Here is a 24,571-nt window from a genome sequence, read left to right as displayed (position 1 = left end):
AAAAATAAATAACGCGTATTTCAACCTTAAGTACTTAATATTTTAAAAGAATTCAGCCGTGAAATTTTTTCGTAGTTTTGTTTCAATTTTTTTTTGTAAAGCAATTTTTCCTGAGTTCCTCAAAAGGAAAACTTTTTGAGATTATAAAAAAATACTTCAGACCGCTGCAACTGGTTTTGATCCAAGGTTTTAACTAATTTACAGCTTGTATTGGAAGCAGCTTTGCCAAAATCCATCTACACTTCGTATAACATTTCTCTGCCATTTCTAGTGAACGCGGTGCGCAGCTGACTGTAATGCTTTGATACGCAAATTAAATACCTAACGCATAGAGAGGGGAGCGAGCGATTTATTGCTTGTGATTGTGTTACATAGAAGGAGGGGGAGACATGGGACATTTACGCAGCAAAATTATGAACACCAAAAAGCAGTCGCAAGACGAAAAGGCGTTGAGGATAGAAACAGTGAATTGATTTGGGCTGATGAAAATTCGCACTCAAAAGTACAGTTTGTAGCCGATGAAAATGATTCGACAACGTTTTCAGTTATTACAGTTAAAGTCCACGCGAGCCGATTGTTAGGGTACAGGATAATTACTGGGCTAGTGTAGCAATCCTACTGATTCTATCTAGCAGCACCGCCCCAGCCGAAATTCGAACATACGACGACTGGCTTGGTATACCAGCATCGTATTTCGAAACTAGCTGGACGGGCCGACCTTAGGCGTTGCTAGAATAAACGAATCCCTGTTAAGCTTTAAAAAACGGAATGTGTTTCACTACTCACAAAAGAACTTCTTTTTACATTTACATTTACATACATTTCGATGTTTTCATTCATATAGGCCTAATTTTCTATTTAATGAGCGATACGGGCAGTTTGACAGATCGACCCGTAAACTGTAATGATAAACAGTTTTAACCTGCGCTTCAAACTGAATGCTGTCAGTTTAAACGAGATGCAATCTCGGTTAAATTATGAAAGATTTGACAGCAGTTCTATTAAAACTGAGTACTAATCCACCTGAGCCAGGTTAATTTATGAATTCGCTATTAATCAATAGATTTTGAAAGACAACTTCAAATTAAAGTATCAGTCAGCATCAATAATTTTTTTTTGCATATGAAAAATTGCCACTTTAACTCTCTATGAGCTCTTATAACTTTTAAGGAGCATTCCAAAAATCGATGTCATACCCAACTATTGTAGGTGCCTATCTTTTTTTACAAAACGACGTAAAAACGTTATATAGCACTGGAAAAATAAAACAATAGGAACGCTAAAAAGCAATTGATACCCGCCGTTTAAGTTCGTTCTTCTGTTTTTGCATGCTTATTACGGTTGATTTTACCTGGTAGATTGTATTTTTTATCACCTCACTGGAATCATAGAGAGTTCATACATATTTATATGTTTGAAATTTATTAAACCTAATTTTTTTTAAACTGATCTGTACTTTTGGTTTATCATAAATAGTAAATGCCTTTTAATTAAATATGCATTACTCTTAAAAGTGTAGAGTTATAAACTCGCTCAGCTTTGTTGTATAGGATGTAAATATAAGACGTTAGCTCTATGTAGCATTTCCAGGTGAAATTTGCCGAAAAAATAAAAAAATCTTGTATGCTTTTCTGAGATTTGGATGAAACTTTCAACATGTTTTCAAATAGAAACACAGGTCAATTGATCAGTAGAACTCAAGATTATGTTTTCAAAAGGGCTCAGTGTTTCCATTAATGAATTTTTCTAGATCCAAAACTGTTGCTTGCAGCAAAATCGTTTGAAAAAAAAAATTCAAATGAATTGTTATATTTCACTAAAATAAGTATTTACATTAAAAAGATTATTTTTTTCCATTCAAACTAAATTTTGAAATATCACCAAAAGGGTCAGACATAGAAATTATTAACGCATTTTGATTCAAAATGGGCTGAAAATCATACAAAAATACCAACCTTTAAAAACACCTTAAAGGTTTTTTCTGTATAAACTGTCAAAGGGTTTTTATTTAATTTTAAACAATTTTCCATTATTGGTCATATAAATTTGATTGGTTTCAGAACAAATCGTACTTCGGAAAAAACAAAAATTTAGATTATAAAATCTAAAATTTTCGGTTTCTGGAAAAAAAATTAATTTTTTCGTATCTTTTTTTCTAGGAAGTTCAATCGATTCTATACAACTTTCTCTTAGCACCCATTTTGCTGCAGACAACAATTCTCAAGTTGATTTTTAAAAAAATACATCATGTGAAAACACATGAGCTTCTTTGAAAAGTTTGTCTTAAGTCTCCGAGCGTATTTTCTACATTGTCCCTTTCATTCAAAAAACCGGGGCAGATCAAATTGAACTGTTTATTCATTTCACCTGGAATTTCTCTACGAAAACAACGATAAAAGTAAAATTATATTCAAAATATCCCTAAATTAATAAGGTGTTAATTGCCGAATGACTCACCTAGTAAACAATACATCAATAAAACCCATGAAGTTTTTGGCAGAGATAAAAGGTCTTAGACTAGAGAAACCGAAAAACGGAATTGAATTATAATAACAAAAAATGACTATTGAGTTAAAAAACATTAACTTTACGAGTGGAAAATAAAGTAAAACTATGTTTAAAACAAAATAAAACTTTAACGAAGCAGTTAAAATATATGCATTTCTAATGCACATAAGGTTAGAAAATTATATCCTGATTCAAGAAAAATAAATCTGTTTTTGCTTGTGATCACAAATGTACCATGTAACTTAAATTTCTAGTAGGCAAACATTGCTTCAAACAGTAGTTCCATAGGCGGCACTGAATACAGCTCGAGAGCTGTCCGTGTCTAGCGATATATCTTCAGGGCTTGCTAAGTCAACACGAATTTGTTCGAGATGTGCGTCGTTATGAGAAATGGAACTGGCGGTGTTCAAATCATCTTTCACGGTAGCTGCAGCACTGTTGTATGTAAAACTTGTGTTTCTTCGACGTGCTGCAGCTGCCATTTGAGCCCTTGAACTACCTCCGCCCCAGTTACTCAAAGTCCAATGAAAATGGGAAGGAACTACATTCGGCGTTTCTTCGCCATCTTCACGATCAGTATTTACTTGTTCCGACCCTGAGTTCATACCATTTATTTCATTGGCTCCCATGACGGTAGATGGCATTATTATTGTTACTTCTCTATTTGTACAGGGCAATGTTTCACTGGCCCCGGCTATCATGTCCATGCTGTCCTTGGTCCCGGAGTTCGACGAATTTTGTGAATCTAACGAATCCATGCTAGAATCTATTGCAGCCAAACCATCCACACTGATCCCTATTGATCGATTACCTTCACCTCCAGATGCACGGAAACGGAGAATCGCCTCTAAATCTCCTTGGCATTCTTCAATCGATCTCAAAATATCCCAACAAATATCTGATTCGGTTGGAATTGGATGCTCAGAATCACGATTGTAAATTGATATGGCTATGTGAACAGGATGTGGGATGGGGAGCGGAATTAACAATTTTTCAGCTGCATATTTTTTCTGCTCTTTCCGCTTCCAAGGTTTCCAACTGTTGACTGCTTTTGGTGTGGGAATGGGTGATCGACGTGCTCGAACCCGGGGGGTTGTCAAACCGGAACATGTATCACTAAATAACATATTAAAAATTGGACATAAGTTCAACAAAACAAGCGTTTTAAGAGCTTACTTTCTTTTTTCTGCCCTTCGAGAATTTATCATTACTCTTGATCGAGGATTGAAAGCGGAAACCTCCAGATATGGCGAATGAACCTGAATATTTCCTCGAGGTGCATAAACATTACCTAATAAGTCCGGTCCATTGATACCCATTATGTCGCTCGTATTTTGTACCATTTCTGTATAACGGGATAGGTCCAATTGTGAGTGTGGCTCCAGTTTGAATTGCGTATCACTTTCTGCCAGAGGTGTCAAAAAATCTAGACTGAAAATATCAGCATATAACAATCCAGCTAAACCTGCCCAATCTCCAACAGAAAGACCCTACAAATATAATTTTAAAATGACGTGATAAAACCAGTAGTCGCAGCTGTTACTTTGGCATCCCAGAACTCGTCCTCGCTTATTGATATCCTTGCTATAACATGTGAAGGGTAAAACTTTTCCAACATATACGCCGACTGCTGAATAACAATTTTTAGCTCCATTGTGCTTAGTTTGATTCTAGATTTTACAGCAGAAGTCAGACCAGTTTGTAAATCTCTTCGACGTTTTTCTAATTTTTCATGTAGAGAGCTCATTAAATCTTGACCTTCACGTTCTAGTTGTCTATAAGGGCCTACTGTTTTCGAAAGCTGTGCAGAAAAGGGCCCAAAACAAGCCTCTACAAACTGGCTAAAATCTTTTTGTGGTTGGCAGATAATTGTTTCCATTGCATGCTGATAAGCCTGAAAGAAAATATTTAATCCATTAGACTGGTAAAGTTACTGATGTATTTTTTAACACCAAACCTGTAATTCATCAAGTTCCATTTTTGCTTCGAACGCAGCCAAAGCTTGTTCCGGTTTTATAGAGAAGTAATAGTCCAGAGCCAAACCAGGTCCCGCAATCCGCTTTACAGCAAAACTATCGCTCGCAGGAACTCTGCCACATTTTTTAATAAACAAATGAAAAGTGATTGCATCCCAAAAAAGTCGCAGCCAATATCTAGCAACACCAACGAATAAAATTAAAACGGACACTGCCGGACAAATTGTTGAAGCTACTAGCACAGCCATTATTGGTTGAAGTAACCCCTGCACAAGAATGTTCCATACCACAGCTTCCAAAAAAATACAATAACGATTCCGACGACTTTCATCCGGGCAATCCAAATCATAAACTAACATCATATATAGGTGCAATATGACAGTAATGAAAGGCATCCATAAAAGTGCTGTGATAGCGAAAGCTATACTGCTAATGCTAACACTTAAACACATTAATGGAAACACGGTGAGTATTAAGAGAGATCCTAGAAAACCTTTCACGAAATAGTTATACAGCCGATTCAGATGTCTCGTCATGCCTTTTCCAACAAATCCTGTGTCCGGTTCCGTTTCAAAATGTGTTCTCGCTTTTGAAATATGCCGCCACAACTCTATCAGTCGAGAACACATAGTTTGCGTGATGCTAGTTTTTCGTGGGAAGAGAGTTCCGTTTACCTGAGATAATTCTAAATCAGCCATAAATGGCCTAACACAAAAGAGAGCGCGAAGACCCATTGGACTACACCATGGTACAATTACACCTAGCAAGAACATTATATTCCAGGTCCAAGTCCACGTACGTTGAAAGAGATTCAATAAACGCCACATGGGCCATCTTGTACTGGTTGAGCGGACCAGTTCTTTCTCAACGAGAAATACTGGCTGACTAGGGTCTGAGCGTGGGGTAACTATTGAAGTGGCTTGCTGTGTTATAACTGTTGGTATCACTTCCGAGTGACCTTGGAAGCTACGACGAATGATCCACGACTTTGGTGACCATATTCGGCAGGCCCATTGAAAGTTTCTGGTTGGAGTTTTAGCATTTTTTAACTCTTTCAGAAGAATTGGCTCCCTCTGCAAACAAAAAAAAACATAAAAATCACGAAGTTTTAATTAAAAGCAGTCCCAATAACGGACATAATTGAATGTTCTGCAAAACTTACTTCTTTCATAAAAGCCAAATCCCTATTTAGAAAATACACGGTCTGGTATAAGTTGTGCTTTTGGGCAATTTTTAACGCTTCTTCATGCGCTCCCCAAGTAATCTTTGATACCTTGTTCTGCTCAGCAGCTTCAAGTTTAGAACGCAACCAAGGCAATATCCGTGATAAAACAGGGTGGTCTTCCTGTAATAATTTTTGTTGCTCTTCCCGTGATTTTCTCAACTCTTTTTGGATTTTATCAACAGCTCTAAAAATTAATAATCAATAGATTATGCAAATTCGTACCCTTCCCGATCATTTTATATTACATACTTGTGCATTATAACCACAGATTGTGCTTGCTGTACTAGCAACTGTGGAATATTTTCACCGAGTAGTGCCAAATCGTTATTCGACAAAATCGATGTATATACTCGCTGAAGATATTCTTTCATCACGGCGTCATTTACTTCCTCTTCTATTTCAGAATCGGTCATTTTACGTTCACGTAGTTCGGCAATCAATCGTTCGCGAAAGTGTAAGAACCAACCACGAGTTTCCTTCTCAAGTATACCGACAAGAATAGGCAGTGCTTTTCGCATAATATCTTTTGAAAATAAACGCATATCGATATCTTGACCTTTCGGAGTAGCGTACAAGTAAGGTATTGGTTGAGCCTGTTGACAGTTAACGTCAAATTTTTCCATCGTAGCTCGACGAAGCTGGTGTCTTACATAGCCACAAAGAGCATCCAAACAGTCTTCGTATTCAGTCTGTACATAAGTATACATTGCTAAAACCTTACTTCTTACATTTAAATTTATTTTCTTACCCTGCAAACTAATTCAGCAACCAAAAACCGACATCGCTCTTCTCTTATCTTATTATCCAGATTTTGAGCCAATAATGATGGGACACCTGCAATTTAAATCAATTAAAGAGTGGCACATTTTACATAGGTCGTCAAAAAGCTGACAAAGCACTCTTTTGTTTAACCAAACTTTCTTTCGTATCGGCAAATAAAATTTTCACAGAAAACACCCTTGCTTTATTGCAACTAGGCATCGCCACTAATTCTGGGTTTCTTGGAAGAGAATTCGAACAAACTAACTTGAGCTGAGTATATATCATAATACAATTTAAAGAAAAATTCCGAAAGGCAACGCAATTCGCAATAAGCAATATTAAGATTTATGTTACATCTTGTTCTAATATGTTATTCTTATTCCTAATCATCTTCGGGGTAGCAGCGAAAAAAGTTCACATATTAGCATTTTATGTTTTGCTGCTTACAGATACAATAATTACTTTGAAACCTAAAAACCTTTTGTTATCGTTTAATTAACGTTTTTCAATAAATTTGTTCGAATTTGAGTCTTCTCCAAGAGTCATTGGAGATTCTAATGCACAACTTCTAAATATTTATCAAATAAGCTTGAAATTTCAGAAGAGTTTCATGAGACAGCTCTAAGACTAAAAATAATATTATTCTAAGACGCATAAATTCCAAATCAAATTATTCCTTACCTACAACCATATCAATCAACTTTGTTAAACCTTGTAGTAATGCACGGGTGGCATGAGCAACGGAGAAAAAAGAACCAAGCAGACGTCCCTTGGCTGTGATTACCAAAAATCGAGCCGACATGGCTAAGTCTCCCAGCAGTGAGTCTCGTGTTCGTTCAGAACCTTTCTGAAGAAACTGGGATAATCTCCAACGATGCATTTGACCAGGAAAGTTTAAACTTGGTACCTCGAACTCACTGCAAGGAAAATATTGTATTATATGTACATAAGGAGTTTTCGCTCAAATGTATGCAACGAACTACAACCGAATACATTGCTACGTTGAATATGCACACATATAATAGCTATCATTCGCTACTGGTGTCTATTAGTTTGAAATGGGTCTAATCCCTCATTGTGCGATAAAATATAGTGAAATACACGAGTCCCAAAGATTATAGTTCATTATCATTAGATTATGCACGATTTTCAACAAAAATCGACATTTCAATTGCACAACCTTTTCACATCACAGAAAGTTCTACGACAAATACTAGTTAACTAGTAATTAACGATGGATAACAACAAATACCTAGTAACAAAACCCGTAAGATTCGTCATATTTGTAATTAGTAGTTGGACTTAGAATCTCGGCATGGTAGACTTTTAATGTAAATTGATGAAATAGAAAGGACACAACTGTGCAGAGAATGATCAGGAGGATCTAACAAAATTATAATAGATCTTGTTATTTTATTATCAAATTTTCTAACAACAGTTGTTATTAATTCGATATATTTGATCATATCATAACAACCGTTGGTATAAATTAGCCTCCGTAAGTGGTTAAAATATCAAAAATTAGAACTAAACTGCCTCTAATTACCACCTGATTCATAACAAACCATGTAATGATTTTATCTTAATTGTGTTAAAAGTTAATTGTCAATATTTCAAGATATTCCAAAAATAACACAGCTAATAAAGATATATTAGCGAGTATTAGTAACTGTGAAGTGACGAATTTAATATACTTTCAAAATGATGATGGGAATTAAAATAAGTTTTGCAAATAACATATTTTGCTATAAAAGTAATTTGCAAGTAACATATTTTGTTATTAAAGCGAAATGTGTCATTCTTAGTGGAGGAATCTATATAGCTCATTCATAACTCAATGTGCTACTTGTATCTGAATCTGTTACAAACTTGAATTTGCTTCCTAATTAGTTTATTTTCGATTTGTAACATATGTTAAAAATATCAAGATGTGTTATAAAACAGATATAATCTTGTTATGGCCTACGGCTATCATTGAAAAACTGCGATAAAGCCGAACACGAAACGTTGGTGACGATATCTGGCTGAACGAGCACCAAGACAAAAGGCTAGCAAGGCAAGCACGTGATTAAATGTCAAAAACATAAGTGAATCGCGTCTAATACAAAATTACCCGCACAGCACGCACATAACCTGGTATAATTCACTAGACTTTCCACGGGAAGAGCCACGTGCTGATGAGGCGACGACATACATCCTTAGCAGCCAATACCACCCTCGGCTGAGGTATGCACTTATCGCTTGATGGCATTTAAGATATTAATGCTACTTATTTTAAAGACCTGAAGTCGCAGTGCAGTTATCAAATTCCTAACCTCGTTAAGCGTCCCAGCAGGAAGGATCGTATCCGCAGGAGTAGGCACGGAGGGCCGAAGTGAGTTCCGTATAGACCTCGTCCTAGCAGGACGGATCGAATCCGAGTGCTGAAGTGGCGTTTGTTTAGTAATCGTCGCTGAAGGACGGATCGAATCCGTGCGAGTAGGCACCAAGTGCCGAAGTGACTTCCTGCAGATTTCGTCCCAGCAGGACGGGTCGAATCCGAGTGAGTAGGCATAGGGATTGCTGAAGCAACCACAGTCGTGTGAATCGATACAAGTGAGCGAGCGGAGCGAAGCGCACATAGCGCATTTGAACGTAAACGGAAGAACAAATTCCTAACCAAGTGAACATGAAGCGTGAGGTGATAGGGCAACTTAGGTAGGCATATGCTAAGTTAATAAAAATGTGAGAGCAGATGTAAAAGAACAAGCGCTGTTTAATATATTTCCATTGGCTGTCCGTGAATCTTAAAGACTGTTACATTTGCTTAGCTGGTCAAGAAAAATGAGTGCAATGAAGAAGACTTGCAGAAAATGGAGAAAGTGATAACCATCATAAGAACCTTCCCTAGCCCCAAAAACCCCTACATGCGAATTTTCACGCCGATCGGTTCAGTAGTTTTCGATTCTATAAGAAACATGCGGGCAGACAGACAGAAATCGATTTTTATTTTTATTTTATTCTTCTTTTCTTTTTTTTTTTCTTTGGTAAATTTAATCACCATCTAATTATAAGACTTCTATATAAGAAACTGTATATGCATTATACTAGTCTACATCGGTTGACGAAATAAATAAATAAATAAATAAATAAATATGTCTCACACCTTATAATTCATTTGCGCTTAAGGTAAAGAAAGAAATATAATTAAGTTCCATTATTTATAGTAGGTATTCACGTAGCGCATGCTATGTTGCATATATGACGTATTGCGTATTTATACTGCCGCTATTCACATATCAGTTCCATCTATATAGAAACTGGGACTGTTATGCGAATAGCGGTAGTATATACACGGAATACACCGTTTACGCAACATAGAGCTTGCTAATCTGCAGTTGTGTTGGTGGTTTGTTTTTCCCCAGTTTGATAAACGTCATGGAAAAATCAACACCAGCAGCAACAAATCGTGTGTACGTATACGCGGCATAGTGTGCGTACGGTAGCTGTCAGCAATTTCAATAGCAAGCGCTACGTGAATACCCCTAGTGTAAGTAATAAATTTACTTTTGCGTATGGCTATGTAAAACCCATTCTACCGTTAGCCGTGTCAAATGAATACCATAATGATAATAAAAAATGCAGTACCTAGAATCATACGGAATGCTTTTGCTTTCCTCCATTATTTGGTATTTTGCTAAAACGCTTATCTAGTGATCAGTGGCTGGAGAATTCGCGAAATAATTATTATCGATATTTATATCGATGAACATCCCTCATGAACATACACTACACTGCTTCGCCAATAATGCATCCATATCGGCTTTTAATTTTATCACGAATATAGCCTCATTGTGAAGATCGGAATTCGTTCAAAAATAAAATGCTGAACATTTAATGTGGCCGATTTAGCAAGTATAGGATGTCCGGGGATGCCCGAAAGTGTCCAAAATAGTATCACTATGAACAAATAATAGTTTAAAGTAGCGTTAGTTGCTTTAGAAACAGTAGACCGTGTTGTTTTGCGGTGAGTACGATACTCGTTTATTCAGCGATGCTACCGAAAGTGAATGCATGTGACTAATTAATGGATAGCAACTGAAATTTTGGAATTTATTTCTAAAGCTGTCAAAAAAGACAAAGATATTTGAAGAAAATCTGATTGACTGAAATTAAAGATACGGTTTTATAAGTGTGTTTTGGCTCGTATCCTCTTGGTATTGCGTAATACTATGATAAAACGAGAGGTAATGATTAATACCGCAATAAAAGCTTTAAAAATTCAAATGCCATAGGGGCCTCGTAAATTCCGCGTATTGAACCATTTGTTTTTCTTTTTTCTCATGTACATCTCGCTCGCCGATGCTTGGTCTCGGTGTATTCGGTATTTATTTGACGCATTCCCCAAGCTCTGCTTGTAACAGATCTTCGATAACCTCCTTCTGTTTATAGACTTCAAGGTAACATGCGATACAGCAAATCGAAATTAGTTATGGAGGACTATGACTGAACATAAATTTTCAACCAAATCAATTGGTTTAATACGTGCCACTCTTAACCAAGATACCAATTGAGATATCGGACTTGTTTTTGAGGTTAGATGGTCTGCTCGTTTCCATTTGCTCCTGTCTCGTGAGGTTAGCAAAGTGACAGGCTATCGAATCTACTATTCTACATAGCATTGGAAGATGCTGTTCGAGGTAGCTGGCAGGAAGCATAGTAGCCTCGCGGATGTTAGTACTGTTGAAGGGTGAGTTAAATATTTTGCACGCCATTTTGGACATTTACGGTAAAATCAAATGGAAATATCCAAAATAGCGCATGTGTAACGCTTGTCCAAAATACTTAAATCACCCTAATGATAGATGGAAATATTTTCGAAGTGATCGACGGATTTATTTGCCTTGGTGCACTAGATACGCATAAAACTGGTTATCTACAAGACGACATTTCTACGTGAGCGCTGAAGGAGCGCGACTGGAGAGCTCTTGGGGTACTCGAGTGTAAGATCTTGCTATTAATATTTGAATAGTGATATATAAACTGGTATCTGGCGCAGGCATATGAACCAGGTGTATAAAAATGTGGATGTAGAACAGCGAGGAAAACACGATAGGTTACAATGGGGTGGCTACTGGCTACATAATGAGAATGCCAGATGAACGACGAGAGTGCAGGAGTAGCGAGTATTTGATACAATTGGAGAATGGCAGCCGAGTTATGTGGAGGCGATTTCTAAATTCGGCGTAAGAAAGCGCACAAGTATTTTTGCTTGTGGGTTTTCCCAATCTTTTTTTTACCCTTAGGTAACAGTATTAGTATAAAATTCATTAAATAATCAAATTGCATCTATTGAAGTCTACTCACATGCCTCGCAAAAGACATTGGTGACATCCCTCATAAATATGAGAATATCTGGCATATCGGCATCATTGAGTGTAAGGTTAATTATATTCACAATAATTGATAAAAAAGTCCTATTGCCTCTGTTTTCCTTTCATCCCCATCAAGTAAATGAAATAAAAAATGGGCAAGGCATAAATCTTCCACACAACTGTCAGCTGGTCGAGTCACAAATGCTGATACCTAAATACATTTGATTTTGATTCTTTATTTCAGAAATTTGCAGCCTGTGGCTGGTTCAGCTCTTTCAAATTGTCAACAAACATGATGCAATTACCAAAACAAGTTTCACGCAACTCACACATATTTTTGATAATTCTGCAAATATCCTGTTAGGGGTCAAACGACCCCCTGTGGTGAATGAGCCAGGTTGCAAAAAATGTCGGAAATTAAGTAAACAAGAGAGGCATATATTGTGAAAAAAAATCAAATAGGGCATGGGAGGGTATATTCAGGGTATAAAAAAATAGTAGATTACTAACATTTTTGAGAAAATAGTTATAACATGTTAAAGTTGTATATCGGCAAAGTATAAATAATTGCGAAACATAGGGAAAAATATAAATAAATATGTAAGTAAATAAATGTATTGGATATTTGGTAAGTGGATATGGTATAGATGTCAAAATATTTTCTCACGCGCATTTTTTTCTTTTTGTTTTATATTGTAATCGACAACTGCTTCTTCAGTTCTATCACCATCCAATTAGTGGTCGTTCTCATGTAAATCCGCGTTATCGATTTCGTTCTAAATAAACGAGTTCAGTAGTAAAATGGAAATGGAATCATATATATCTAATAATTTTGTATCTTTTCGTTTATAACATTTTTTTTCGTCATTTTCTCATAATAATATTTTTTATTTAGGTATCTAAGGTAAAATGTAATACAATAGAAAAATCAATATTGGCGTTTGTCCACGCATAATGTTAAAGTACAGAGTTCCAACTAGCGGAAGCCTATTTTAAAAGTATATTTTGGTGTGACAAAATTATATGACTATGAGTCTATTGTGTATAAAAGTCATAAGGTCTAAAAGCAGCGTAATTGCTATTCTTGATTAACTTTGACAGAAACTTCGAAAGTGGTCAAAGGACCTCACGCGGTAGAAAGCATAAAAAACTTTCTAAGCGATTGATAATTTTATATACTCATAAACCCACAACATAAATGAACATATATTTTAGTCATGGTGTAACCATGAAATACCAGAATAAAAAAGAATGACGTCGTTTTTATTTGTGTAAACTCTTTACTCTTAATTGACCCTACTAGCAGACACCATTCACGTACTAATAATAAACTGATAGAACAAAAAAACATTGACAAACATGTTAATAATTAATGGCAAATAACGTAAAAAATTGAATAGCACTGTAGTGATTTTTTTTTATTTTAAAATTTAAAGAAATGTAAATAGGCATCCAATAAAAAATGTTTCCAAGAATACCGTGTGGGGTAAAGTATTCATTTATACAGTCAAATTAAAAAATAAATTCCTAACAATAAGGGCAAAACAGCACAGATCTGGATCATTACCCTGTCAGCTGTATCGAGTCCAATTGTTCCAAATTTAATTTCTTCGGTTTGCCAAATTTGTCCTTTTGTAAGCTTTTACGGAAATATTTACAGAATTAAAATACTCATTATATTTTGTGTATACCTTATACACCTTCGTATAAAATTGAAATCATTGACTCGGGATTCATAAGTTTTTAACATACAAGGAAAAATTATAGCGCAGTAGACTATCTTTCAGAAACCCGAAATAAAATTATATGGTGTCTGAAATGATATATACATGATGTAGATGGTAAAAGTGCAAGAGTGATTGATAATGTGAACGTTTCTACGGATTGTTATAATTGAGCTCAAAAGACAACGTAAAAAAATGTATACTACACACCCCCTTTCGCGGAGAGATCGCAGTTGAGCCGTGTTGAGCAGGCGGGGTTCGCCCGTCCCATCCGCTGCAACTGCATCAAGCTCATCGAATGGTGGAGCGATGAATAGATCACGTAGATTAATCGGGCGTGTTTTCCTGTTGACGCCAGTCGTAGTAATGTTGGTATTACTGTTAACAATCGCACCGCCTCCACCATTACCAACGCCACCACCAGGGCTTACAGAAAGAGGTGCTGGTAAATCTGAAACATAACAATAAATTTATCAATCAACTTACAAAGACTGTAACAATTTGAGTATGTTTGCCTCTATTTATATAATATTTGTGACTACTTACTAATAGGAAACGTTTTCCAGTGATAAAGAAACTGCTCTGCTACGGCCTTGATATGCTCGATCAGTTGTTCTACTTCAGGAGGGGCCCCAATCAGATTGATTTCAAAGTGAACTGGCTCTTTCTCGGGCGGCAGCAATGTGTTTGGACGTACAAGGGCAGGTGCATTAGTACCCATCGGAAGGGTAGCTGTATTAACAGTCTCCATTGTTTCACGTCCAGTTTTTTATATTTTTATCGTGGCAAGTGCTCTTGTTTCATAGTTATAGTGAAGCCCGATTGAACAATCTAAACTTTCGTTTATTTAATTCAAAAGCATATAACCGCCATAAGGGCTGTCAGTATGCTTTATGGTTGATTCCATGATTACCAGATTCTGTTGAAGAAATTAAATCAAAGTGAAAATATCAACTCAATGCAAGTTAATCAAAATATATAAAAAATTAGTAATCCTCATTTCGCTGAAGTGTGACGTTGCAGTACTATTTGTGGTATAAGTCATTAATTTAGTCTGACCAGATGTCCCGGATTATGCGGGACTGTCCCGGATTTGGATAGCTTGTCCCGGATTACAAAGCGTACTGGCAAGTGTCCTGCATTGATTAATTTTTTAATCGAAACAGCTAAATTATGTTACATTGCATGAAAAAACCTACTGCTGACACCGCTCGTCAGCCGGTGCTCACCCTCCCAGTCACGGCCCCGGCCAACCGGCACCTCGAACTCCTCATCGTCTTCGAACGTCGCTGGTGACTGTTTTCTTCATTTTCAGCTTTCGCTTCAGTATCCTCAGTATTTCAATACTGGATGAACCTGGGGACAATTTGGTGCACTTAGCTCTTTTGAGATGAACTAAAGTCCATTGTCCATTGCAGCATGCATGCGGAAACTGCGGCAAGCCATGGGCCTTAATGAAGGGCAAAATTCGCCTGGTGAGGCACCTATCCCTGTCAATCTCCGAATTCTTATCCGTCATAAAACACTGGTTTTCACACGGATGCTAATGAAACAGATCCCTTGCCAAGTCATGATCTTTTATCACGAATCCATCCCCAAATCAATCTCGAATCTGTTACAAAGCCTACCGAGAGTCAGAGCACCTCTGGGATTGGCTGAAATCGGCCTTCTCTGAAGCTTATTCATCATCGAATCATGCATCGCGTTTCGTCACCACCCGGCCGTACAGCCCACGAGACCGGATTCTAGCCTTTATTTATTGGTAACACTTGTAGCCAAGTCGAATTCGCCGTACAGTGCAGCGGTCAGTATTCAGTGTTTTGGTCAAAGCACAATCCGTGATGCTGATATCAGCCTTGACTTTCCGAATGACCGTCAACCGCAGTTGACAATCAAGAGTTCAACTCCAACGTATGGCCTGCGCCATGTGGACAGCTTTGAAAATTTCCTTGCACCCCTCAATTACTCACACCACAGCTCTTTTGGGAAAATCAGTCAGTCCCGCCAGATCCCGAGTCGACGCTGATGGATTCTGCAGGTAACGGTACACAATTACTTTCATTTCTCCTCCTGCGTGATAAATATCTCGAAACCACATTACTTTTAAACTGCGAAAAAAATATACCGACCAGAGCAGAACTGTTTACAAATAACACAACGCTACTAACAGCTAGCATCCACGGCCACTGAGTACCGCTTTCGCCAAAATGAAGTGCCCAATTTCTAAATGATCCCATCTGATCTTTACTACCGAACCGATTCAGCAAATAAGCCATTCAATATGTCCTGCATTCATCCAAAAAAATCGTCACTTTACATAATTTCTATTGAAATTTGCACATTTGGTTTTCATAAAAAAAATTATTCAATTCACCTAAGAGTGTAATTTCGCTTTTCACATATTTTAAAAACAATATTTATTTATTTGTGATAATTCATTGTTTATCCAGGACATCTGAAACACATTTAAGTTGTTTCAATGTGATCAAAAATATATGCGATGGTTGCTAATCAGTAGGTTAAAACAATAAATTTTATAGTCCGTATAATGTGGTTTGGTTAGATCGGAAAGTAGTCATTTCCTCAGGCCAATGTGGTTTAGAATCCTAAAGAGAGGAGGGATCCTAATACATCATAAAAAAAATCTTGCCTCCAAAAACCCCCACATGCCAAATTTGGTTCCATTTGCTTGATTAATTCTCGAGTTATGAGGAAATTTGTATTTCATTTGTATAGGAGGCCCCTCCTTCTAAAGTGGGGAGAGATCCTAATTCATCATAGAAAAAATTGTATCCTAGCGACTCCTTAGAGTCGATAAGCTATGATGAGATGATAACTAAACTAAAAGCCCGAATCGATAAGGTCGAATCGCATTCAAATTCAATCGCATTTAAAATTCAATAATAGAGTGCAATTACCAAATGAAACAGTTGAAGACTATGTTTTAGCGTTAAAACTCCAAGCGCAGTTTTGCCCTTTTGGAAACTTTAAATATTCAGCAATAATTGATATAATAATCGCGGAGGTTAGGGACAACGATCTAAGAAAAAAAAACTAATCAATGAAAACATGACTACGTTAGTGGCTACGGAAAGATTTTTGTCTACCTGGTAAATGACCGACAACAACGCGAGGAGCTTTGGTACAAAAATGGGGCAAATGGAACCAGGAAGGGTAGCAGCTCATCCAGCCAAGACCAAGGCAGAAATAGGCAACCAATTATGCCTAATTCTGGCAACCCAGGCGAGGGTACCGATAGTAGAAATGTGAGGAGCAGATTACGATATAAATCCCTACCTTCTAATCATATGGAGAGAAGGTATAAACCTGCAGAGTGGTATCCAGTAGAAAATAGAACACGTGACTACTCCCAATTGATTTGCGACTATTGTGGTATTAAAGGACATATTAAGCGGAAATGTTTCAAGCTTAAGAACCAAAGGCGTGATGCGATAAAGTTTGTTGGCCAACCCTACTGTCCGTAAGAAGATGTAGAGGAGAATATTATGAGAGACTGGCGGCGGATTGGTCTTGATAGCGACGATGAGAACGAGGATGATAGGAATACAGGTGAGAATTTAGAGTGCATGCAAATTTTTTCAATAAATAACATTAACAATCCATGCTTAATACTAATCTACATAGAAAATACTAAAGTTCAAATGGAAATAGATTGTGGCTCGTCGGTATCAGTGATGGGGAAGAGACAATATTTTTCAAATTTTACAAAACCTCTGTCACAGAGCAACAAAAAATTAGTTGTTAAGGGGGACAAATTGAAAATAGAAGGAGAAGCGAATGTTTCAGTGAAATCTAGGGATATTCAAGCTAATTTGAAGCTTTTAGTGTTGAACTGTGATAATAATTTCATTCCATTGTTGGGTAGAACTTGGATGGACATATTTTACCCTAACAGGAGGGATTATTTTACAAATTTTGGTTCAATTAAAAATGTATTTGATATGACCTGCCATGAAGGTCAGCAGAAGTAAAAGAAAAGTTTCGACTGTGAGAATAGGGCACAAGGTGAATCCTTATCCAACGAAACCTATCCTACTAACAAAACGTAACTCTTTCCGGTAATCTTTGCAGGGACATTCCCTAAAACAACAAAGATTATACTATTATTCCTTCCCCAATCCCACCTGATTGCAAGGACGTGGCCGGCGCAGTTATTGATCCTTTAAATCTGGGGGGATCTATCTGTAAGGAATTGTGAAACTCACATTTGAACGGGCATGCAAGTGACCATGATTTCAAATGCCGTTCTTGCCACTTTTTTTCTTATCAATCTAATGCCCCTGTCGGCACATGTAGCTTCCAAATTAATTTGTTTCATTTGCTTACTTATTTTGTTTCATTTATGCTAAAAGGGAAATAAATGCATTACCGTGATCAAAACAACACAAAACGACAACCGCGCTGCATGTTTGGGATTGAGTTTCTGTCAACTGCATTTGTAATGAATCGAATAGAGATGTGAGTCCCCTCGCTCGAAATCTTTCATACGCCGGTTGGCCCGGAACAGCACAAACGTCATGGACCAAACACCATCTGCGGTAACGGCGGTAACGCACACATGTAAGGAATATGACAGCGATAGAGCCCCCTGCTTTAAATCGAGTCACTGAATTTTGCACAGTGAGAATGATCGGTCACTCCCAACCCCATTCATTTGATTCATCGTGATGGCACTGATTCGAGTCAACCACTGAGTGTAACTATTAATATATACAATCAGTCTAAGCCATGCGGTTGTTAAAGTAGATAAGGGATAGAAAGGGCCGAGATGGCTGCCTTGTGTAATTCTTGAATGAGCAGTGAACGGTCCTGAGACTGCCATCAATATTCACCTAAAGGTGACGATCGAATACAAACCAGCAACTCCCCACCTATGCCAAGCATTTCCAGTTTGGCAATGGCAATTTGATGGTTTAATTATCGCCATTATGAGTGCAAAATGCCTACACTATAGGAACAATAATATACAAATCAATCATGTTAGAAAAATCTCTTTTTTCAATGCAATTTTTAATGATTTCCATTCAGTCTGTTATGTAGTGATGTCACACCCTCGTATGATCGCTACCAATCAAATACACCCGCGCGCCGTGATATCTATATTCACCACTTTTGATCGATTGAGTAGAGAGAGAGAGAGAGAGATATCAAATAATCGGGTAGATCATCGTCCACTAGATAAGCAATCGGCAGTCGTCTCCAATTACACCACGAGAACACACGGCAGCGGACCAATGATACCATTGCACTTTGGCGCGGAAATTTGTAAAAATTAGGGTACGGGAGGGTATTCCCATCACGCTACTAATTTTGGCATACATTACCTTTTTTGGCTACACTTTACCAAATAAAAACTTTGCCGCTATATAACAATACTGAAACGAATGTAGCACTCATAGGCTTCAATGTGTTATAACTATTTTCATAAAAATGTAAGTAGTTTGCTTAATTTTATTCAACAAACATCAAAACCACTGTTTTTCCACTGGCACGTAACCAGGCTGAAAAAACTCGCAGCTAGGAATGGGAAAACTATCATTAACTACTGATAGTTATCAGTGAGTAATGATATCACTAAGTATCAGTAAGGTTTCGCTGTTATTGATGTTTACTGATACAGTAACATCGTCCCGTTAGAAAAATCAATTAGATTAAAGTTATTCGTCGAAATTTGCGTCAGATAGACGAGGATGACATAATCACCCTTATTCTGCGAGTCACGTGACTCAATACGACAATTGTCACTTGCCGTGACTCGCCACCAGGGGTGTGAAATTGTCAAAATTTTGCGGACTAAACATCCATGGACAGCGACAACTCTGAACCAGCCAGTATACAGAAAATAACAGCTATTATTATTAGTTAAATTATAGCTAAAAGGCTGTGTTTAACTGCTTTCTAATTAGCTTCAGTAGTTTTAAAATGAATAAACCTTTAAGTAGGCACCAGAACCAAAAGTACCAAAACCAATGAGTGGGACATGGACAATGTATGCAGTTTGACAGCCACACCACCCCGCTGCTCGCCACGGCGAGTCGAGTCACCTAGGTGACAACCGTGTCACCTAGGTAACAAACCCCTGTCACCTAAGTGACAAACCGTGTCACCTAGGTGATAAAGCAAGTCACCTAGGTGACAATTGTCACCTGATTCGCGGCGACTCCAAAATAGTTACGTCACTCGCCTCGCAGAATAAGGGTGAATATGTCGTCGTTGTCGTCAGCAACCGTCGTGGTGGCTCGTGCTGTTTCAAGTAATCGTTTCCGTTCAACACGCTCGTAGGCTACTCGTCGCCAATTTCCGCTTAAATACAGCTTCAAGTCCATAAAAAACTACTGGTCTAATAAGGGTTTTGCACATTGCCAGCTTTATACGGCAGCGTATGCTTCTTGATCGCAGCGTTTAGCGAATGGAAACGTAGGCCCGATTTCCGGCTTGATCTCCTTAATAGTGTTGTTGTCCGCGACCACCAACGATTCCAAACAACACGAATAAAAGATGAATTATTCATCTACCACTTCTCTAATTCGTCGCTGTCAACGGCTACCATCTGTGGGAGGTTTGTTTCGCGTTTGTTTTCGTGGAGCCTCTTCCTTTCACAAATTTTGTCTTCGATGCATTTATTTTTAGCCAAATCCTACTAGACTCTGCTTTCAGTCTGGAGTAGATTGCCTTCGCCATCGCAAGATTTCTGGCTATAATATCTAAGTCATCTGCAAAGCTTAGATGCCAGCTCGTCAGATCACCGCCATCAAGAGCGATGTTGAAGGATACTGGATAAGCTGTCACGTTGTCTCAATCCTCGCCGCGCCTCGAAGGGACTCTAGTGTGTCTTCGAAACGCGTGAAACACATCACTCGTTCGAATGTAGCTCTGATCAGTCGAGTCGGTTTATCCAGAAAACCGGCCTCGTGCATTATGTGCCATAGCGGGTTTCGATGAACTATATCATATGCTGCTTTAAAAGCAATAAAGATCTGATGCGTGGACAGTCTGCTTGGTAAATTTAAAGTAAACTTGCAATGAATAACGCAGTTATAAAATTACATATTCCTATTTTTTGTTTCAATGCCGTGATTGGTAATGATCGCTCAGGAATTCGGTGGTCAATCAAATAAAAGCAATGGACTGTATTTTTGTAGTAATTAAAACTCTCATATAAGGAAAATCAAATCATTAAAGTGATCTATCAAGACACAGCATATAACTATGCTGCACATTAAACAACGATTAGTAAAACTTTTACACGGTAAATTTTTCTGTCAACCAGTAAAATTACTGATATTTACTGATAGTTATCAGTAACGTACTGGACGTACTGATAGTTATCAGTAACGATTTTTAATGATAGTTCCCATCCCTACTAGCAGCAATCGCTTACGCGTATCCGCTCTCGATGATGGTTTGGAAAACACACAATTATGATCACGTTTACTTATTCTAGAAACTAAACAGCTGTGAATATGCTATCACAGAACAATTCTACTTCTTTTTATCACGGAAGAACACAAAAATTCCCCTCTAATATGAAAATATAAATCAATTTTCATTCACTAGCCATTAGCAGCATTTTGTTTTTAATTCCAGCGTATGGTGCGTTACTTACACTACTACCAATATATGTGCTGACATATCTGGTATTTGAGTGACAACTGGCGCTAGTGTATATGACCGATTCAGTGATACACTAGCGCCAGCAGCAAGCTGTTGTCACTGCAAAACTAATTATCTTCAATGAGCCCGGAATGTAAGCAATAGCGAGAAGTTATTTATCGGTCTCTCTTTTCTGGTCTCTTTTGATCTGGTTTTGAATAGCATTTAATTGCTGTGCTAGCTATTTCGGCCTGTCGGATTTAAAAAACACAGACACCACTTTAGAAAATAGGCTCAATTTAGTCACAGCGACTTCATCATTTCTCGCGACTATAACTCAAATTCAGTAGCGTTTTATTAAGACCTAAATACACGCTGATATTCAGTAAATATTATTCTATCAACTGGTATAAAAATCTTGTCTCGAATAAATATAGTTTCAACGTAGTTCCTGAATATTCTTCAGGCTACCGCTTAATGGGCTGGAAATACCCACCCGTACCCTAATTGATATTTAAATAAATACACTTAGTTTAAATCGTTAATAAAGTGCCATCAGATCGTTAAATAAAGTTTACATTAATTAACTCAGTCGAATTGCGTGTGCTTTGCTCAATTAGGATCCCTTCATTGTTGGGATGGGAACTATCATTAAAAATCATTACTGATAACCATCAGTAGTTTCAGTGCGTTACTGATAACTATCAGTAAATATCAATAATTTTACACATCACGGCATTGCAGCAAAAAAATAGGAAATTGTAATATAACTGCACTATTTATTGTAATTTTACATTGTAATTTACCAGGTGGACTTCATGGGGGCTCGCGCAACTACCAACCAGATTTTTTCCATCCGACAGATCTTGCAGAAATGTTGAGGGTACATCGTGTGCTCGGATCACATCTTTATTGATTTCAAAGCAACATACGATACATCGAGACCAGCTAAGGCACATAATGCACGAAACCGGTTTTCCGGATAAACTGACACGACTAATCAGAGCTATATTGGAACGAGTGATGTGTTTCGCACGTCTGGGGGACACAATCGAGTCCCTTCGAGACGCGGCGATGGTTGAGACAAGGTGACAGCTTGTCCAGTATGCTGTTCAACATCACTCTTGAGGCGGTGTTCCGACCAGCGGGTACGGGTATCGAAACGAGAGGCATGATTTTCATCAAGGGTAGAAGTATATGAATCACGACATACTTTCACTGCTTGTAAATCCCAGAGAATCCCATCTACATCTGATGAAAGTCGGTAGGCTACGGTGGGCCGGGCACGTCGTAAGGCCGGACGACAGAGCAACGACAACAGTTCTTTTCAACAACCCCACCGGCACCGGAAACACGAAAACTCAACATGCAAGATGACTTGACCAAGTCGAAAGTGATTTATGACTTTTGAGACGACTGGGAAATTTGCGACGAATGGCCCAAGATCGAGTTGAATAGAGGCGACTGCTTGAAACAGGACGAGCCTCCCCGGCTCTAAGCTGCTGACGACAACGACGACATATTGTGTCACTTTCGTCTATCGTAAGCAAACTACCGACCATTAACTTTAAACCAACTGATTTTTCTAACAGGACGACGTAACTGTATCAATAAGCATCAATAACTGCGAAACCTTACTGATACTTAGTGATATTATTGCTTACTGATAGCTATCAGTAATTAATGATAGTTTTCCCATCCCTACTTCATTGCTGTCCGTGGCCTTAAGGCCCAGACACAATGCATACGGATTTTACTACGTTGTGGCAATTTGACAGTTTTTCCATGGGTTTTCTGTCAAATATCCGCAACGAAGTAAAACCCGTATGCATTGTGTTTGGGCCTTTACGGATAAATCCGGATAAAAGGAATTCGGATAACCCATCTCGATAACGCCAGTCGGATCAACCCTAGGAAATCGGGTGATCTTCAACCGTTCCTCAACCCAACACAGTCCTTTCCAGAAAGAATGAGTTCGTTTCCATCATATCGTGTGCATGTACATTTCTTACTCTGTTGCAAACCATCACAACTCACACAAAAGCAGGACATGTCCCAAATCAGGAAGTGTGCTCACGTTAGCGTAGATAAATTTACAAATATGCGTTTTGAATATTCAAAATACATTTTGCGAAGCTAAGCCGAAGACTACTTAGTTTTTTAAGTAAAAATGTATAATCCTTCTTTTAGGAATAAAACATTATTTTAGGCTGTGAACCATTTCGCGAAATCTTTAACTTTTTGGTTAAAATTTGACAGTACGATGGTTTTTCGAAAATAACCCTGCACACTTAAAAAATAGCGCCGAGTTCGGCAAAATTTTGCCGAAGTCTCAACAGCCGAACGTTCGGTAAAAATGTCGATAGTGTATATCGACATTTACGGATCTTTAGTAACGTTTGGCAACATAAAAAATTTACCAAACGGTCGGCTGTTGAGATTTCGGCAAAATTTTGCCGAGCTCGGTGCTTTTATTTAAGTGTGTGCATGGTTAGTTTTAAGCACCCCATCGACATCTCTGTATCGAGCTGCAGTGAACGTCAGTGACAGCATGTCCTGGGCTCAAAATTTGACAGCGGGCCAAATCAGACTGCTGGCAGTTGAGTGAAACGCAGTGCTGACATGCTATCTCATTTTCGCACACACGAGATGTTGGCGGCGAATACAAGGTTGCCTGCCGATGGGGTGGTTTTAAGTTAACCAAGTTCTGACAGCCAATGAGATATGCCACAGGTGAGGAAAGAGCTTCGATGTGTTTCACTGATTATTCCTGGAATTTTTTTTCACCAATGTATGGATGTTTAACATATAACAAATTTGTTTATTCAACCCGAAACGAAATGAGATCAATTTTATCTATCAAATACGAGAAAATGAACACAAAAATTCATCCAATTCCAACCTGGACTGAATAAATAAATTCGCTGTTATAGAAACATATCTTCATCCTCACCTTATATATGCTCTCATTGAGTAAAACAACTATCAATCTGTCAAATTTAAAATGGTTCGCATTCTGAACTGATTTTAACTCCCAATAAAAAACTTTGACTGGAGCTGTTTTACGCATCTACCGACGAAATAGGGTATCTAAGAGATCAACCTACTAATCAACCTGCGTCGTTGGATTTCGTAGGCTGACTATTTCCGTCACCCAATGAATTGGAATATTTAGTCTGTTGTCATAGGTTGTCGATTAAATTAACCGAGAAGTCGGTCTATTCTCTAGGGGCTTATTCTGTTGACAGTTCAGTTCAGTTCAGTGTACGGAATATGCTGAGTGTGATTTAAACTAAGATGATTTATAATACGCATAACAAATCATTTGACATTACGTGTCAATTAGTTTGAAATCCAATGCCGGATTTAAAGTTCATTATTATTTTTAGATTGGTTTTATAATTACAT

The 24,571-nt window shown here is 37.8% G+C and overlaps 1 protein-coding gene across 1 annotated transcript in view; it reads right to left on the bottom strand.

Moving 5' to 3' along the window:
- Positions 1 to 1,892: 1,892 nt before the first annotated feature.
- The window catches only part of LOC128744410 (uncharacterized), a 38,928-nt gene continuing 16,249 nt past the window's right edge, over positions 1,893 to 24,571 (bottom strand). The window contains exons 2-11 of the mRNA XM_053841406.1: positions 14,096 to 14,468; positions 13,760 to 14,000; positions 7,153 to 7,388; positions 6,458 to 6,543; positions 5,959 to 6,398; positions 5,647 to 5,893; positions 4,466 to 5,557; positions 4,052 to 4,402; positions 3,685 to 3,998; positions 1,893 to 3,624 (exon numbers count right to left, since the gene is read on the bottom strand). Coding sequence (XP_053697381.1) covers positions 2,778 to 3,624; positions 3,685 to 3,998; positions 4,052 to 4,402; positions 4,466 to 5,557; positions 5,647 to 5,893; positions 5,959 to 6,398; positions 6,458 to 6,543; positions 7,153 to 7,388; positions 13,760 to 14,000; positions 14,096 to 14,300 — 4,059 coding nt within the window. The 5' untranslated portion in view covers positions 14,301 to 14,468 and the 3' untranslated portion in view covers positions 1,893 to 2,777. The remainder of the gene's footprint in view (positions 3,625 to 3,684; positions 3,999 to 4,051; positions 4,403 to 4,465; positions 5,558 to 5,646; positions 5,894 to 5,958; positions 6,399 to 6,457; positions 6,544 to 7,152; positions 7,389 to 13,759; positions 14,001 to 14,095; positions 14,469 to 24,571) is intronic.

The sequence above is a fragment of the Sabethes cyaneus genome, chromosome 3, assembly GCF_943734655.1.
Source record: "Sabethes cyaneus chromosome 3, idSabCyanKW18_F2, whole genome shotgun sequence".
Taxonomy (NCBI): domain Eukaryota; kingdom Metazoa; phylum Arthropoda; class Insecta; order Diptera; family Culicidae; genus Sabethes; species Sabethes cyaneus.
This window is presented reverse-complemented; position numbering and strand designations above follow the sequence as displayed.